The sequence below is a fragment of the Corvus cornix genome, chromosome 20, assembly GCF_000738735.6.
Source record: "Corvus cornix cornix isolate S_Up_H32 chromosome 20, ASM73873v5, whole genome shotgun sequence".
Taxonomy (NCBI): domain Eukaryota; kingdom Metazoa; phylum Chordata; class Aves; order Passeriformes; family Corvidae; genus Corvus; species Corvus cornix.
The window spans coordinates 6,364,404-6,380,743 of record NC_046349.1 but is presented as its reverse complement, the minus strand read 5'-3'; the positions used below and the strand labels follow the sequence as shown (position 1 = coordinate 6,380,743).

At 43.3% G+C, this 16,340-nt stretch overlaps 1 protein-coding gene across 6 annotated transcripts in view; it reads right to left on the bottom strand.

The window, feature by feature from the left end:
- Nucleotides 1-645: 645 nt before the first annotated feature.
- Nucleotides 646-16,340, bottom strand: part of EYA2 (EYA transcriptional coactivator and phosphatase 2) — an 86,558-nt gene continuing 70,863 nt past the window's right edge. For 5 of the 6 annotated variants that reach the window (XM_039563773.1, XM_039563774.1, XM_039563771.1 and 2 more), the window contains 7 exons: nucleotides 13,909-13,998; nucleotides 8,772-8,830; nucleotides 7,828-7,988; nucleotides 6,679-6,793; nucleotides 5,976-6,097; nucleotides 5,051-5,151; nucleotides 646-1,543 (listed from right to left, as the gene is read on the bottom strand). In XM_039563773.1, the coding sequence (XP_039419707.1) occupies nucleotides 1,463-1,543; nucleotides 5,051-5,151; nucleotides 5,976-6,097; nucleotides 6,679-6,793; nucleotides 7,828-7,988; nucleotides 8,772-8,830; nucleotides 13,909-13,998 (729 nt within the window). In that variant the 3' untranslated portion in view covers nucleotides 646-1,462. The remainder of the gene's footprint in view (nucleotides 1,544-5,050; nucleotides 5,152-5,975; nucleotides 6,098-6,678; nucleotides 6,794-7,827; nucleotides 7,989-8,771; nucleotides 8,831-13,908; nucleotides 13,999-16,340) is intronic. The other variant, XM_039563775.1, reaches the window with a different exon arrangement.

Genomic DNA, 16,340 nt, shown 5'->3' with positions numbered 1-16,340 from the left:
TAATCAATTCTCCACTGACTTTGTCACAAATAGGAAATTATACCACAAGTGAAGGAAATCATTCTTACAGCTGGGAAACCTTGAGGAAAAAATTCTGCTCAGCAAGCCCTGAGAACAGCACTGCCTCTGCTAGAAAAGTGACATTTTGGATGGAGTTGTGCTAAGCACAGAGAGCAGCTCTTTGCAAATGCCCCCGTAGCATCTGCTGGAAGGCTGGGTTTGGTCATGCTGATGTGTCACAGCTGCTGTGGGGCTGCTGCCTTGGATTAATTTAGGATCAGATTTTCTGCTTTAGCTCTGCAGAAAATCCCCTCTCAGATCTAGCACTGTTTTCTCTAAATGTTTTTAAAGGTTAGGAATATCCTTCAGGTTTGTGGAGCACTTGTGTAACCCTTTGAGCGGTGAGGGCTGTAGCACTTGCTGCATCTCTAACACCTCCTTCCAGAGGGGCTTTGATCCTTCTGACCTTACCTGGTGCCACAGCAAGGAACAATCAGCCATTTTCAAAGTAAGAGATTCCTCCAGGCCCAGAGAATTTAAATGTTCTGACAGCAAGATTACCAGGCCAGCCTTGAAATGGGGAGCACACACTGCACATCCTACCTCTAGATTCAAGAGTGGCGGGAGAGAAGGCAGGTAATCCAGTCCCCCAAAATGTAAACATGTTTTTATTTAATGCCTTTCACTCATCACAAGGTACTTTTTCCCAATCCTCAGCCCCAAGATGGCAGCATAAGGCACCGTGTAGACACATGCACAGTCCATGTACCATCTTGGTAAGGTTCAAAAACACAGCTACAGTTCTTACCAGCAGTACCATGTGTCCTTACTACTCATGTACACAATATGATTGTCCCCAGAGTTTGTTCTGGAGAAATGAACTATTAATTTAGAACAGTAAGACTTTCCCCACCCTCCCCACCCCCAAAAAGCCAGATGAAAAACACAGGTACAGAGCTTAATACCAGAGTAATGAGATTAGTTCATAAATTAAAAAAATACAAAAAAAAAAAAAAAATCAAAAACCAGAACAAAACAAAGAATCAACAGTTTCACTCCTATTTTCAGAAGGTCCCATGTGATAGGATGGATTGTGCAGACTCCTTGCTGTGTCCTCTTCCCCTTTCAAAACCAAGAACGCTGACAGGGAGGCCCAGATTTGTAGCATTTGCCTTGTTGATGGCAAAAAGGCCATTAGAGCTCCATGCCTCCACCTTAGCCAGCAACTGCAGCATCCCAGTGACTATCAGGAGGACTTTCCTCTGTCCAAAGGAAGGAGGACTTGAGACAATATTCTTTGGCTGCAAGTTCTTAAAGGCTTCCACTGAAAGGGTTCTCCTTCAAAAAAAAGAAAAACTGCAGTTGCTGTGGGATTTTTTTTACTAAGAAAATGTTGAGGAGTAGGTGGAACCGATGTAAGAGTCTGAGTGAAGCCCTCCCAGTGCTAAGATGTTGGGGTCTGCTACAAGTATTCAAGTTCCAGGGCGTGCCGAAGAGCTTCCAGGTCAGCGTGACAAGAGATTCTCCAGAAGGGCATGTTGTGCTAGAGTGAAACCAAAAGAGTGGAATTTTTTTTCTGTTTTTGTAGAATACTGATATCAAAACAACTTCGTTTGTACCCTCAGGAACTGAGTTTTGTACTTGGCTGTCACAGTGCCAGAGGCAAGGAGGCTCATCTTAGGGGAGGGAGGAAGAGACAAAGTGGGAAGTGTCTCTGTTGATCTGTCTCTCCTATGCAGACAGGAAGACACATCTTCCACAATTTAGGAGTATCCTGCTTCACAGGTGATGGAGGATGTGGGCTGGATACTAAACTTTGTTCCTGTTTTTTTTCCCCCCATGAATTGAATAGGAATGTTTCTAAAACTGCAGTATTACTAGAAACAGTTTTAGGCAAACATCAGTAGTGAAAGCTGTTATCAGTGATTCACAGACAAGTGAATTAAATCCATCTATTGTAAAAGGAAGTTATTAAAATTTATAAAAATGTAATTAAAGGGATAAAATGCCACACAATCAAAATGCTTTCTAACAATTCACCTTCCCAATTAACTGGAACTGTAGGTCATACTGCATTTTCTACAAATGTAGGAACTGGTATCATTGCTCAGATCAATTTTTGTTTAACAGAACACTCTTGCCTCAGAGGAAGGTGCAATGAGGTTATAAAAGTCTGTCCCCAAAAAACTGTCCTCCCATTTATGGGAGGTTATCTTAAAATTATTCTACTGCCTTCCTGTTTTTGAATTTGTATTTGCTGTGATAAATCTGAAGCCATGTACACACATGTCCAAGTTTTAACCAGCCTGCTCCACTTGAAATCTGAGCATCTGGACAAAATCTGGAAGGTCAATTACCTGTGACCTATTCTATCTTCTTTATATACTACCCTGATCATTCTCCTAGAAGTTGTGAATATACTGTAGAAAAACAAGACTTGTATCTGAAAGAGGACAAAGCATCAACTTTTTAACTGCTGTGAAACAAGTGCAGTTCAATTTCATCAGGGACCTGGGATGTTACCTGTAATCAGGGTGCCCTGAAAGCATCCCTGAACAGCACCGTTCCTTAGCAATAGCTGTGATCCCCATGGTTACTTGCACAGAGAGCACCTCAAAATAATTAGAACATGCTCTTAGATGTTAAATACAATTTTTCTTGGTGTGTTCTGGTGAGCCTGGGGTTTGTGCTGGATTTGTTTCTTTTCCAAGACTGTTAAAGCAGTTAAATCAAAGACACAGTTCTTTTCTGCACTGTGATTTTGTAACGTTTGGGACTGTGATTTTCTTTGCCTTCTCCCAAAATGCCAGTCTCTGCACAGTCAGTGGTGTATATGTAGTAATAAATGTACAGAAAGCCTAAACTGACAGCACTTAGTCCCTTCCAGCACGGGCATAACACATCTAAGAGTCTTTTATCACTGCAGGAATTCACCTGTAACCACGCTGCTTGTGCATAAACAGCTTCAACAAAGCTTCAGAGAACATACACTTCCTAGGCAGATTCTGATGAAGGGAGATGTTCCTTTTCCAGTTGTACCTACCTGTGTACAAAAAATTCCAGTGGTTCCAGAGTGTCTATTTACACTCCTCCAACCTTTAAATACAACTAAAATTTCTCTCTGGTATATTGCCTGTTGCCTACCAGTAAACAAATGTTTCCTTTGAGCTGTTTATCAGTGTGTGTAGAGACAGCAAACAAACCCAGACAGCTGAAGTGACTGAAATCCACCGTTCTGCAATTTCACTTTATGGGGAAAAGTTATTTCCTTCTCCCTCCCCCAGTTTCTATTAAACCCCTTCCATTAAATTATCTGTTTTTCTTTCTTAAACCAGAAGAAAACTTGGCCTCCCAGCCACTCCTGTTGTTCAGCAGTTACAGATTTATCACTTATCAGACAGGTGAAGAAAAATGACCCACAAAACTGGAGATGTTATCAGTTCTGTCAGCAAAACAGCAAAAGGCTCTCTGCCTGTCCCCTCCCTTTTTTGTTTTCTCTGTGTAAAGCTCAGGTGTGTAGAAGGTTTGATTAATGATTGTCATCAATCAAAGGAGGCCCAGCAAAGAATGTGCTCTACTAATGGCTGAGCTGCTTAGGCCAGGAGACATGAGCAGGAGGCTCTTGAAATCCCAGCAGAGGAGACTGCTGAACCTCCCCACCTCACCATGCAGGCTGAGAGCCCCTGAAGCCTTTGATGCAGTGCTGTTCACTGACCCACTGCCTTTGAAGTGTGGCACTGAGCTGCCACAAACAGCAGGCTATTGTCACTTCAGCCCCAGTCATGCATTTTGGACTCTTCCTGACAGCTCCTTAACCCTTCATGAGCTACAAAACCCTCTGCAGTTTTAGGTAGTTTTCCAAGGTGGGTGCAGATATTGTTGCTTCCACTGGCCAGGAAAATTACACTATAAAAAAAATAGGGTTTCTGCTGCTTTGAAGATAACCTGAGATACAAATTCTGGGGATAAAATACATGCCCCCCACTTATTTGCTGGGATCCCTTTGTTGCTGGGCTTGTGCAACCAAAGAGCTCAAATTTGCTTGGAAAGTCTTTGCAGGATCTTCAGCCAGAATAAGATACCAGGTCCTCCAGCACAAGGTTCACCTGTATAGCTGAGCTCCTGTGACACACACTTTGTACATCACCTGAGCTACACCAGTTGTTGGTGTATCTGTTAAAAATTAACAAGTTTCCTGAAGATGGAGCTCATTCAGCCAGTTCCTGCATCTCAACTCATGTGCAATGCTCCTGGAGCAAACGCAGCTCTATCACATTTCTCCAGTCACATCAGGAGCACAAGACCCAGGATGCACAAAGACATCTTGCAAATAATGTTTGCCATTAACAAATTGAATTCCTGGCCCTGTAAAGCCAAATAAATGGAAGCTCCAGGCAATTTTCTGTTCTAAAGTTTAGGAAATGAAAACTTTGGCTGTTCCAATTCTCATTATTCCTGATCACACTGCTTTTGCAGTTTCTGTTCTTTGTATTCAGTACAACTTTCTAATTTCATTTTGCTTGTGAAATTAATCACATTGATCCGTAAGTCATTGAGAAAGGCAGCGACTCTGTACAAGCCCTTTAGGTATTTGCTATAATGAAGTTACACTCCATGATCTCAATGAATCATAAATATAAACACACGTATGGATATAGGCATATTCTAGTAAGTAATCCAAAATTAACCCCAACAATTTAGAATTTACAAAAGGAGCACATGTAGATCAGAAATTCACTCTGCCTGCTCATCTGAGATCACACGCTGGAATTTCCCTTTTTGTGTTTTTATAGCATCTTTATTAAGCAAGAATGATTCCTGGAACATGTGACACTGCAACTACCTGAAATATTGTACCAGCTGCCAAAGTGGGGGGGGATTTAGAGCACAGAATTTCAGACAAGGTGATTGCTGAATATTTTGCATATTAAGAAATGAGACCAATTGTAAACTGCTTCAAGTGGAGGGAGCTTCATTAAATGTTTAAATAATGAAAGGGTCATTGCAATCAAAACTTGGAAGAATCCAGCATGGCATCCACAAACTGTACCTTTTTTGCTCCCTGTTCCTCTTCAACACCATCTCCTATTACAATGTACACGGCTTTCCTTCCAAACCTCTGCATTATTCTTTCAAAACAGCTCTCTTTCCCTAAGCAACACAAGAGAAGATACATTTTTTTATCTGGACACACACCACAGGCAGAGCTAATATTCAGGTACAGGACCTGGAGTTATAACCTAATTGAATTGGATGCAACATTCTTTGCTTTCTTTTCAAACTGGAACCAAACTGGATCTTCTTCTGAGGCGGATCCTCTCCATCTCATGACAGTTACTAGCACTTGTTTTGTCAGCCAAGGACTTCCAAGTGCTGCTGTGAGCTTTGTGACTGTGATGCCCTGCTAAGACACCAGCTGGCAGACTGATGTGGCACTCATGGCATTCAGTTTCCAGAGCCCTCTTCTGTTCATTCTGGTTGCAGTAAAAACATGAAAAGGCAATCCTCAGAGGTTCAAACACACCAGAAAGAACAGAATACAAAAAAGCCCCAAGCCAACCCTATCAGTACTTATTACTCACAAACCTTCACAAAGCTCATTCAGCACACTTGACCCCTCTGCAAGAATAAGAGGATCCAAACAATGTTTCTGTAACAGGTCCAACCAGCCCTTCCTTCCAGCTGGGTGCAGCTGGACATCCCATGTGCAGTCAGTGCACCACAGGGTGGATATAGATCTCTATATCTGGCTCACTCCCCCATGGAGACACTTGACAAGTGTTTTTTAAATTTTTTTCCCTGCAGTCTGTACTAGGTTAAGTGTGGGAGTCAGGATGTGAATTAGACATCTCTAAGTACAGAGCTAAAAATAAAGCTCACTCATTGCTTGTTACAATCAGGTTGGATGGCTGTGCCTGACTTAGGGACAAAACTTCAGCCTGTCTTAGGTGAGACTTCAGTCAGTTTGCTCTTACCTGTTTTTGTTGCACTGTAAATGTTTTCAATGGGGAAGACAGTGCCCAGTCCATAGAGAAGCACTTTAGCCAGAGCTGGTATAAGCTGAGTTGTGGTGACCAACACATTCACACAGTTGGGCCTAGAAAACAGAAGTTATTAGAAATCTGAACTGAAAGATGGCAAGAAGCAAACCTTTCCTGCCACTGGAAGTTCCCGAGCCAATGGGGGATTTTTCAGCCAGAGGAAGATAATGTGAGTACCAGAGATGCCTTTTGATCAGCTCAGTAGAATGAAAAAAAACCAAACCAAACCAGCAGCAGTGATGTAGCCTTACTGCAAGCTTGCCAGGATCTATTTGGTGGGAATTTAAACACAATGGATTAATGTCCATACTGGGTTCTGTGAGTGAACGTGTTCAGGGACAGAAGGGCTCTTTCCTCCCCCTCCTCTTTTGTAAACCTACTCACATGCAAATGGTGCCATGGATGAGGAAGCCAAGGAAAGGCAAGGAAAGGACCGTTGTGCTTTTGCTCAGTTCATCATCCCAAGCTCACCCCAACCCTTGATAATTCAGCCTGGCAAACATGTGCAGACTGGCCTCCCACAGGCTTGGCCAGCAAAGTCCTGTAAATGTGTCTTGATTTGTTTAGAGGGGGAACACAAGGGAAGCAAAGGAGCTCCTGGATCAAACCCACAGGCAATTCTTTGAGCTGTTCTTACCGGGAATGTATCAAATTCAGCGCCTTCAGAGCATGTGTGAGCCAGAGATCAGTCAGCGCTTCCAGTTCTGCTCTCAACTGCAGCCAGGTTTCTCTCTTAGGAGCTCCTATTAAACCTGCAAGCAGGGAAAGTGTCCTTGCAGAAGCACAGAAAGGGAACTGCGTGGCTTTTGTAGGCACAATACCAAAGGGCACCTGCCTGTATTCTGAACTCTCACACTGCCCCTCTCTTGGTGGCCCTGGTGCCGCTGCCTCCCTTTGTCACTGCCAATGTCACTCCAAGGCTCTGCCCTGAGGTCCGTGAAGCCCAACAGCAGCACAATCCTCTGCTGCTGCAGCTCAGCTTCCTTCCCCTCTGGTGGAATGGTTCAGAGTCAAGCACACACTGTGGGAACGCCTTGGAACACCTTCCTTGGAGTGAGAATAAAGCTGGCATGGGAAGTGAGCAAGAGGATCGAAGAGCAGTGTGAAGTGGGCAGTGGCCTGGGCAGAGAGACATCTGAGGCCAGGAAGGTTTTGTTTCCCCTGAAAAGCTGTGCCCCATTTCCAGAGCATGCCAGGTAGACTTGTCCTCCAACCAATAAATAAGTTGTGGTGATACTTTTTGAGTTTTGCTTCTTTCTTTTTTGAGTCAGAGGGCAACCTGCACTCATGTACTGAAAAGGAAGCTGAGAGTCTCTTGGAAGAACCGTCTGCAACTAGGGGAGATGAAGGAACCCAGGGAACCCTGATATCTGGTGGTATTGTTTTGGGGGAGTTAAAAACAAGTAGTTATAATACAAGAAAGCCTTCAAACAGAGATCAGACATGTTGTGTAGAAAAAAAGGAGCATATCCAGTTTTGAACTGTTTGCTTGCCTGCTAAACATTCTGGAAAATTGGAGAAGGTTGCTTTCCTGCCAAATAAATCACAAAATTAAGCCCCACACTTGGACTTGAGTCTTTTTCAAACCACTAAACCAGGTATTTCAGTGACTGCTGCAAATCCTGTACAGAACCACATTTCAGGGTGACTGCGGAGGAACTTGCTCAGCTCACTGTGAAGCACCCATATCATGAGGCTCCCTACAGCTCCTCCAGAGATGTCCCTAAAGGGTCTCCAGTTTTGGGAAGATGAAAGGCCTGCTGGTTGCCTGGCTACTGGCACTTACCCCCCACATTGTTTTTGTAGGTGTTGTACATCTCTTTCACCCGGCGGTAGCGGAACGCCAATTTCCTCATCCAGTCAACTCCCCCGTGAACCCCTGAGCCCAGACACAGGTTTGCACTGGCAGTGGAACTGTGGAAGCCATCCGCAGAGAAGTTATACGTGCTGGGAGAGGGAGGAGGGAAGGGGAGAGGTCAGTGTAATTACAGCCTGCACAGTGCCAGCAGGGAGGGGAAACGACTGAAAAGAAATGTGGAGACAAGTGGCAGCAGAGACACACAGAGGACACGCTGTACGGAACTGAAGTTCATCTTTAGCACAATTACCAGCACGGATCTAAAAAATGTTCTGTTCCTGCATCAATTTCTCACAATAATCATCCATAAAACCACAAATTGCAAAGCTCTATGTGAGTTCTGCACATTTCATTCTTGTCCCTTTACCGTGGCTCTGCAGGCAACACTTTGGGAAAAGCAGATGGAATTTTACAGAAGTAGTTTCTATGAACGTGATGACCCAACTTACACAGGTAATGGTAATGTTTGGTGCATTTTGGGTACAAGTTTCAACAAGGATCTGGCATGGCAAAGTCCAACTCCTCACTACAGATTGGACAGGGGGAAACCTTTCAGTCTGGTTTTGAAGCATTTTGGTGACAACTGTCTGGTCAAATCATATCAGAAACTGGTATGGTCTGACTGGAGTTCAAGCTAATTTAGATGTACTTCCCAGACTGGTTCAAAGCTCAGCATAGCCAGGGCCTGACAGAAGGCACAGGCACAATAACGTGAGAAAGTGAATTGTACTTGTGTGTACTTGATAAATGCAGACAGCATGGAGCCAGGAGGGGAGAGAGTGCAGGTTTGAGAAGCACTGACCAGCCTCCTGCTATTTCCAAATGGCTGGGGACTGCCTGTCCTGCAACTTCCAGCTTGGGAGATCTCATACCTTAGATCTTGGCCATTGTCATCTGATGATACATCATCTATGTGGATCTGGTCACAGTCCTGAGAAGCAGATGAAAAAAAATACAGTGGTGAGTAGATGTTGTGGAAAAAAAAAAAATTGAAATCATATAATGCACAATTATTTTAAGTGTAATATTAAGGAGACAAAATCTTACATATTGCTAGTATTGTAGTCTAGCCAGTTAATTGTTAGCAACAAATATCATATAACACTGGCACAAAATATGAACAGAGAGTGTGTGTGTGAGATTCGCTGTTATCTAAGGGCACAACAGCTCTTGAATAACACACTAAGTGGAACTCCTTCCTATGCAGACAGGAGGGAGAGAGATGCTTGTGTTTTAGCCAGGAAAGCTGTGTTTTTTCTACTCTGTATGCATGATAAGGCAGAGACTTGGCAGCCTTTCCCCCTGTGAGAATACTGCTTTGGACAGGAGGTGTATGCCCAGATAATTACAGGGGGAGAAGATCTGTCCCAAGGAGATTTCCAGAGACGCCTGTCCTGCCGGTGTCTTCCCAGTTTGTTCTGAGAGGGCTGAGCTTCCTTTGATGTGCAGGGAAGCTGGGCTGAAGCACTGAAGGCAACACTCTTTCACTGCCCCAGCCACAGACTGAGCTGAGGAATAATGTGTGTCAGTAATGAGGAAATCTGTGCACAGGAAATTTAACCAGAATATATACTTGGAGCTCAGCCTGCATGAAGTATGTGCTCCAGATCCTATCTTCCAAAATTCTTCATTGTTCGAATGGTGGAGGCCCTGCCTCAAAAATGTGAGAAATGTTATTCCTTTGGTTTCTTTCCCAGTCTCAGCATTAAGATTAGAAAGAGAAAAATCGGGAAGCTTCCCCCACCACCTTAACTCTCCTTTCTCCATGAGGCTTACAGGTGAGAACAGAATAGAAAGCCTGCAAGCTGATGAACACTATCTTTTGTTTTGGTTGATTTTGCAACAGAGTTTAAAAGCTGTGACACTTGGTACCACAGGCCTCTGAAGTCAGAACAACTGCAGCTAACCAAGGTGCAGTAATTCTTCACCACTTCGGTGTTCTGTAAACCACAGAATTTGCTTTACCTTCCTTTCACAATTATGAGTTTGATGAATTAAACTAGCCCCTTTCAAAAAATTAAAAAAAATTCTCCGAACAAGTAACCAAACTTGTTGTCAACGGCAGAACATGACAGATAGCTCTTGTCCATATTAATGAGATTTTCTGCAGCATTTAGGTAATTCTCAAAAAGACACACAATTGCGTCTTGTTCTCGTCTCATCAGCCCTCTTATCAACCTGTCACTGGAGTATAGATTGCTGTACATAACTGGAGCCAAGCAGCAGAACAGCAGATCTCTGCTGGCATCTCTCTCTCTCCTCCAACCCCAGCATTTTGTAAGCCCCCCTCCCAGTAGCTGTTGTGAACCACGCTGGGGTAATACAGATACAGCCCACTCCACTTCAGCTGTATGATGCGGGGCATGAAGTCAGGGGAAAGGCATTTGTGGAGGGATCTGTTTTTCTCATTTGTGAATGGATTGTTCTGTACCCTGAAGTGTGACAACAGTAGCTATCACATTTCTAACTTAATAAAATACCCTGACACTGGGTGAGACGCTACCTCATAGCGCCGGCTGCGCCTCTCGTGTTACGGGGGAACTCGGGGAGCTGGCTGCAGCCACAGCGTGCACCACGTTTTACCACTCGGTTACAAGACTAATTTTTCATTCTTACAGAATCTCCTTGAAGTCTCAGTGAGTGGGGAATCAAAGCAGGATATCTCGGCTGCTGAAAAGGAGGAGGCTGTTCGAATGGCAGGAAGGCTGTGATGGGGACACGGCCCAGGTTTCACATCTGCTGATGTTTAAGCTGCTACTCTGGGATCTCAGGGTGGATGATGTGTGGCACACACAGCCTATACTTCAGTCCAATGTGTACGACCTCAGCCAGCCCTTGCAGCTCTGGGCACTGATCTGGTTTTACTCTTGGGTATCTCTGGGTGCTACACAACCTGCCTCCAGGTGGGACCAGCCACATTTAAAGGCGCCTGAGCTGTTTTAAACGGCACTTCTGGCTTGGAGAAAGCCTCTGCTGCCTCCTTGTGAAATACAGGGCTCCTGAGGAGCTCCATCTGTTACCCCTCACATTCCCTCTGAGTACTCTCAAGGTATGTCTCAAGCAGGTATGAAAACAACTTACAAATGCACACATAATCTACTTGTGGATCAGGACTGTGCTAGAGATTTTTAAACATCTCATGGATTCACTGATCAATGGAGCTTGCATCCCTCATTAGGTGGGGGTTAACAGCTCCTCCAGGGATGTCTCTGAAAGGCAGCCACTTGTAAACACACTAATCCCCTTGTTTGTTAATTCCTCATCCCCTTGTCAGTCCTCCTGTCCTTAATAACTGTTTTCCAGAGAGCCAGACAATAATATCTCCAGAGGGGCTGGGGGTGGAAGGTGCTACTCCTTAGCCAGCATTGTACTGTGAACAAAAGGCATCTGGGAAAAAAATCACAACCGGAAAGCCCAGAGTTTGTATTTTAACTTCACTGTGATTTGTAACCTTGAGTAAGTTCTTTTCTCCCCGATTTCCCTAAAAAAGGGAGCAGAGAGGGAGAATGCCTCCTGTCAGGTGAATATTTGCTGATAGGCTCTGCAGCATGATCAGAGCCCTCTGTGCACACCACCTTGCATGGCTCACGCTTGTGGACTGCAGGGATTTCACCTAAGAGTTAACTTGCTGACAGAGAATCCCTATCTGTAAAAAGACTACAATTTTTTATTAGGAGTCTAAGACTTCTCCAGACACCCACCTGCCCTGGGGACCAGTGATCAGCCTCCTTGCATACAACTACTCTGAGGTTTGGGGTGAATCAGCTGGAACTCGGCCTGTCCACTGGACTGCAGCACTAAGGGAGGATGGGTTGAAGCAGGATGGATGTGAACAGATCCATCTGAATGGATCTTTTGGTTCACCTCTGCACACATCCATGATTTCTACTCCCGAGCATAGCCAAAATGCATTCAGCTAATGCATCCAGGAAACAATTACCTGAATCCCTTCTGGGTAGACCCTAGGAAAAGATAAAGCCCTGGCTAACCAGAGTTTCAGAATATTTTTTTTTTGGACAGAAAAAAAAGGAGCGTTCCAGTTCAGAAATGTTTTGCAGTGTTTAGCATCATCTGGTAAGAGAACTCTTGCTTTGGTTTCAAATGGGCAACTCTCCCACTGCTGTCTCAGCTACAGCCTCTCAAACTCTGCCCCAGCACAAAAGATGGTCAGAAATGGTTTCTGCCCTGTGCAGTTTTAGCTCATTTTGTCTTGTACAGGCCAGCATAGCACCACATGATGGTGCTAATGTATATGGTAATGCTTGTGGGCCTACAACTGAATCTGTTTCTGTGCTGTGTTTTACAAATTCTTTTGTCCATTTTTAAGGATGTCATTCACTGCATTTTTTTAAGCCGAATACTCAGTGATGTACGATCCTTAAATCCCACTCTGTGAATACACAAAGGTGACTTTTATTTACCATTCTAAATGAAGGAATAGGGTGGGTAACTCTGGATGCCTCTGCTGCTTCAAATTCTTCCAAACTGACATGGCTTTTTTGGAAAGTAAAATTCTGTAAGGCACATTTACTTTCCTTGACTTCTCCATCATCCCTCAATTTTTCACTGAAAAACCTCAGCTAAAACCAAACCACCGATGCCCAGAGCTGTTACTGACTGACAAATGTGCACAATCTGATGAAGGCCAGACAATTTGCTGCTTCATTTAAAGTTTTAGAGCAGTAAGTGAAAAAAGGAGAAAACTTATTTTAAAACTGGTAATTCTTGCAAAAGTCTAGAAAGGCAGAGGGGTTTTAGAGGGTCACTTTGTGCAGGACATGGAGTTTTGCTGCATCACATATTGAGATGTGATGGGTGAAAGGTGAAGGTTCTGTAGTAAATATTATCACTACTGGAATAGTGCCCTGGGCTCCCAAAGATGAGCTCTCTTCTTTTTTTCCCCCTAAGAGAAAGATTTTTTACTTTGTACTTTCTGTGCCCTCACCACAAACTCCCTCTCTGAAAGAAGTTGAAAGAAGAAAAATCTGTCAGTTCAGGTGCTTGTCTTTGAAAGGAAATAAAAATTCTCAGCAAGTGAAACCTCAAGACTGCAAGGAGCCAGGTGGCAGGAAAGGTTGTACCTCCCCTGACACAGGGGACCACAGTGCAATTAAGCACTGAAGGAACCAGAAATTCCCGCTGAACTCCTCAGGCACAGAAAAAGTTCTCTGCTTTCATCTGGCACAGAAACAAATTCTTCCTTTTTCAAGTGAAGGGAAAAAAAAAAAAAAAGCCCACAGAAGTCTGCCCAGCAATGCCAGGTTTGGTTTTTTTTTCCTCCAAATGCCTCCAAGCAGTGTTTTGATTCCAAGGTGCCCACAGCACAAACCCCACCTTGCTCACTCTGTACATGATCCATTCAGACTGTGTGTTCTGACTGCAAATGCCAACAGATTTTCATCATTGCTGTACAGCTGTTTCTCAGCTGCTGACAGCATTCTGCCAGCATCACTTTGCCTGCATTTTACCACATACTCAAAAGGATTTTTGCTTTGTGTAAGAGATAGCCAGGTCTAACCATGTCACCAGCAGGAAAAATTTCTTCCTCTTGGTCTGTTACACTGAAACTCTCATAGTTTCATCCTGCAGTATTCCTGAGCTTGAGCAGACCTCCTGCTCTGTCTGTGTGTACAACAGAGCTTCCTCAAGAACAGAGACCATTTTCAAAACCTCTGCTTTGGCTCATAGCTAATTGATGCCTGCCCCCATAGGATCTATGCTAATTTAGCTTAATAAAATTATTGAATAGCAAATATCTGGAGAAGCAGCAGCAATGTCCTCATTATTACATTTAGTAAACCTGCAAGAGGCCATCATTGTTAACTGCATATTTAGAAAGAAACTCCTGAACAGAATGGAGCTGTCAAAAGGATGCTTCCAATAAACCACCTATGGTCCATTTCTTCGGGGTCAAAAATAAAAAGTTTCTGGGCCAAAACCCCCCGAGTTTGTAGACCACATGCAAATGATTAGAGAGAAAGATGTTAAATACAATAAGCAGCTACATACCTCCAGGTCATTAAAGAACAGATGTGTATCTGCAAGGTTGAAGATCATTTCTTCCATCATGAGACCTATCCTCACAGATGTTGTGGTGTCCTGTTGGGGGAAAATCAGGTTTTTTCCATTCACTTTGATTTTCTCTTTTGGGGATAGGCATGGGGGGTGGGAGACCTTAGACCAAACACAGGATCTACACATTCCTATTTCTTAAGATACATTTATTAAAGTACTTCCCAAGTGTATTTTAACATTGACATGACTTTCCCATCCTTTCTTTTGCTCTCCTAGATAAAGCAATTCTGTTCTTTGAAGGATGTCTGTGACTCACTCTGACCACTAACAGCCCACACACTTCAGATGATATAAAGATCCTTTAAACACCTGAAACTATGTAAGAATTGCTTCAGTAGGTTAGACAAAAATTGATTTCCAATACTACCATTAGTGAGTGGTTTGGGGGTAGTTACCAGCAATAGGGCACACAGAGGGTGATTCTTTCCTGACCTGTCCTTCAAATCAGCAATTCCATTCCCACTGAAGCTGTCTACTTATTTACCAACATCAGCAGAGTTAAAACAGCCCCATCCTACCATGCAAACCCAATTATAACATGACAAAACCTTTGACTATTGCTGCTCAGGACAGCAGGCTTGCCGAGCCTCAACTGCAGTCCCAATGGCAGTTACACCCAAATAACTACATTGCTAAAAAATACAAACAAAATAAAATTTTTTAAAAAAGAAAAAAAAAAGGCAAGATAAGACACAACACATGGAAGTTCAAACTGCCTCCTGAAAGGGAAGGACATGATGCAGAAGCTCTGGCTGCCTGCAGCATTTTCAAACCATGCTTTTTTAACGACTGAATGTGAAGATGCACGTGCTGGCAGCTCTAAAATATCTTCTACACCTTCTGAAGCACATGTGAACTTTCTCACACCCAGATACTGCTCCTGCCAACATCAGTGACAAAATCTTTAGTGAATTCCCCTGGAGAAGGATGATGCTACCTGCAGCTCTACTTAGGTGTCTTTGGTTAATTCATCCTAGAAAATTAATGTTTTTCCCAGCTGACACACCACAATGGCCTGTGAAAGGGCTGTCACTTCATTGCCTCACCAAGTCAGCAAGTCAACCATCCCTTCTGACCCCAAACAAGTGAAACAAACTTCTTCCTAAATCCACAGCAAGAGCACAGGAACACACTGATGCAGACAAAGTTATGAGCAGTACATTTTCTTATTCATTAAATACTTCAAAAACACAAGCTAAAATTATCTGTATTTAATTTGATAAACAGTCATAGCTCAAAAACATTGTGCCTGTTCAAACTGAACAACAACAGACAACTTGGAAAAAGCCCATATTCCCACAACAGAATTTTTTTTGTTGTTAGTTCATCTTCAATAGGTCAGGGATCTCTCATCTTGATGTGTAAATCTGCCTTGCTTTAGCATGGGGTGTGACTTCAGTAGAGGAACACCACCCACTTAAGCATAATCTCTACTCTAATTTCCTGCAGATTTCTGTGGAGTCCTGTTATTGTGTGACAGAACAGTAATGAATTGACTGAGGAGCTCTAACAGGGAGCACAATGTTGGGAGGGTGAGTACATCTCAATCAACCTTTGTGGCAGACGCTGTTGACATGGATGGTGTACTACACACTAAGCTAATTATTATACATTCTTAGTGAAGTTCTCTTCAATTAGAGCAGAATGGCTGTGGTTTTAGCCATGTGTGTGACTCACAAGCACTGTGCCCATTACAGAGAAGCTCTGTCACTCATGTTTAAACACACTTGTTGCTGTCCCACAAACAAGGGCCCTGTCTCTGGGCAAAAAGTAAAAACTTCAACAGACTAGCCTTGAACATCTCTCATTTTAAGCCCCAAACCTGCTCCCCTGATGAGGCACAGGGACACAGGCCTAATCAGGGCATTTGACTGTGGCCCCATAGGAACAGCACTGAATCAAATTTTACTACCCAGGTGTAGTTACACGAGGGAACTGTTTTGAAGAAAATACGCTGCTAGGAAGAAATTATTTTGTAAAAGAGTTTTTAATGAAGCAATTTATTTTTATACATTTCAAGGATCATTAGCTTTTAAAACTCTTCCAGGAAATCTCATTGGTTGCTATCTGTCATTTATCCTCTAAGTTTCATTTTAGCCTTATTGGTATTAATCACTAATGGGGAGTAGGAAACATTTCCACAGTGTATGAAGTTACCTTCTCTTTAACTAAATAATATGTAAACCAAACTGCAGATGAGTGGGGGGGGGGAAAAAAATCATTCTCTTGAGATACAGAACATGATAGAATGAAAACAAAACAGAAAAATGCACTTTACCACCCAGAGAGGAAGTTGTTTGGGGAAATGATTTGGCATCACTGCTTCCACAGTATGGACATTTCCTCCACAGCAAGGCACACTTCCA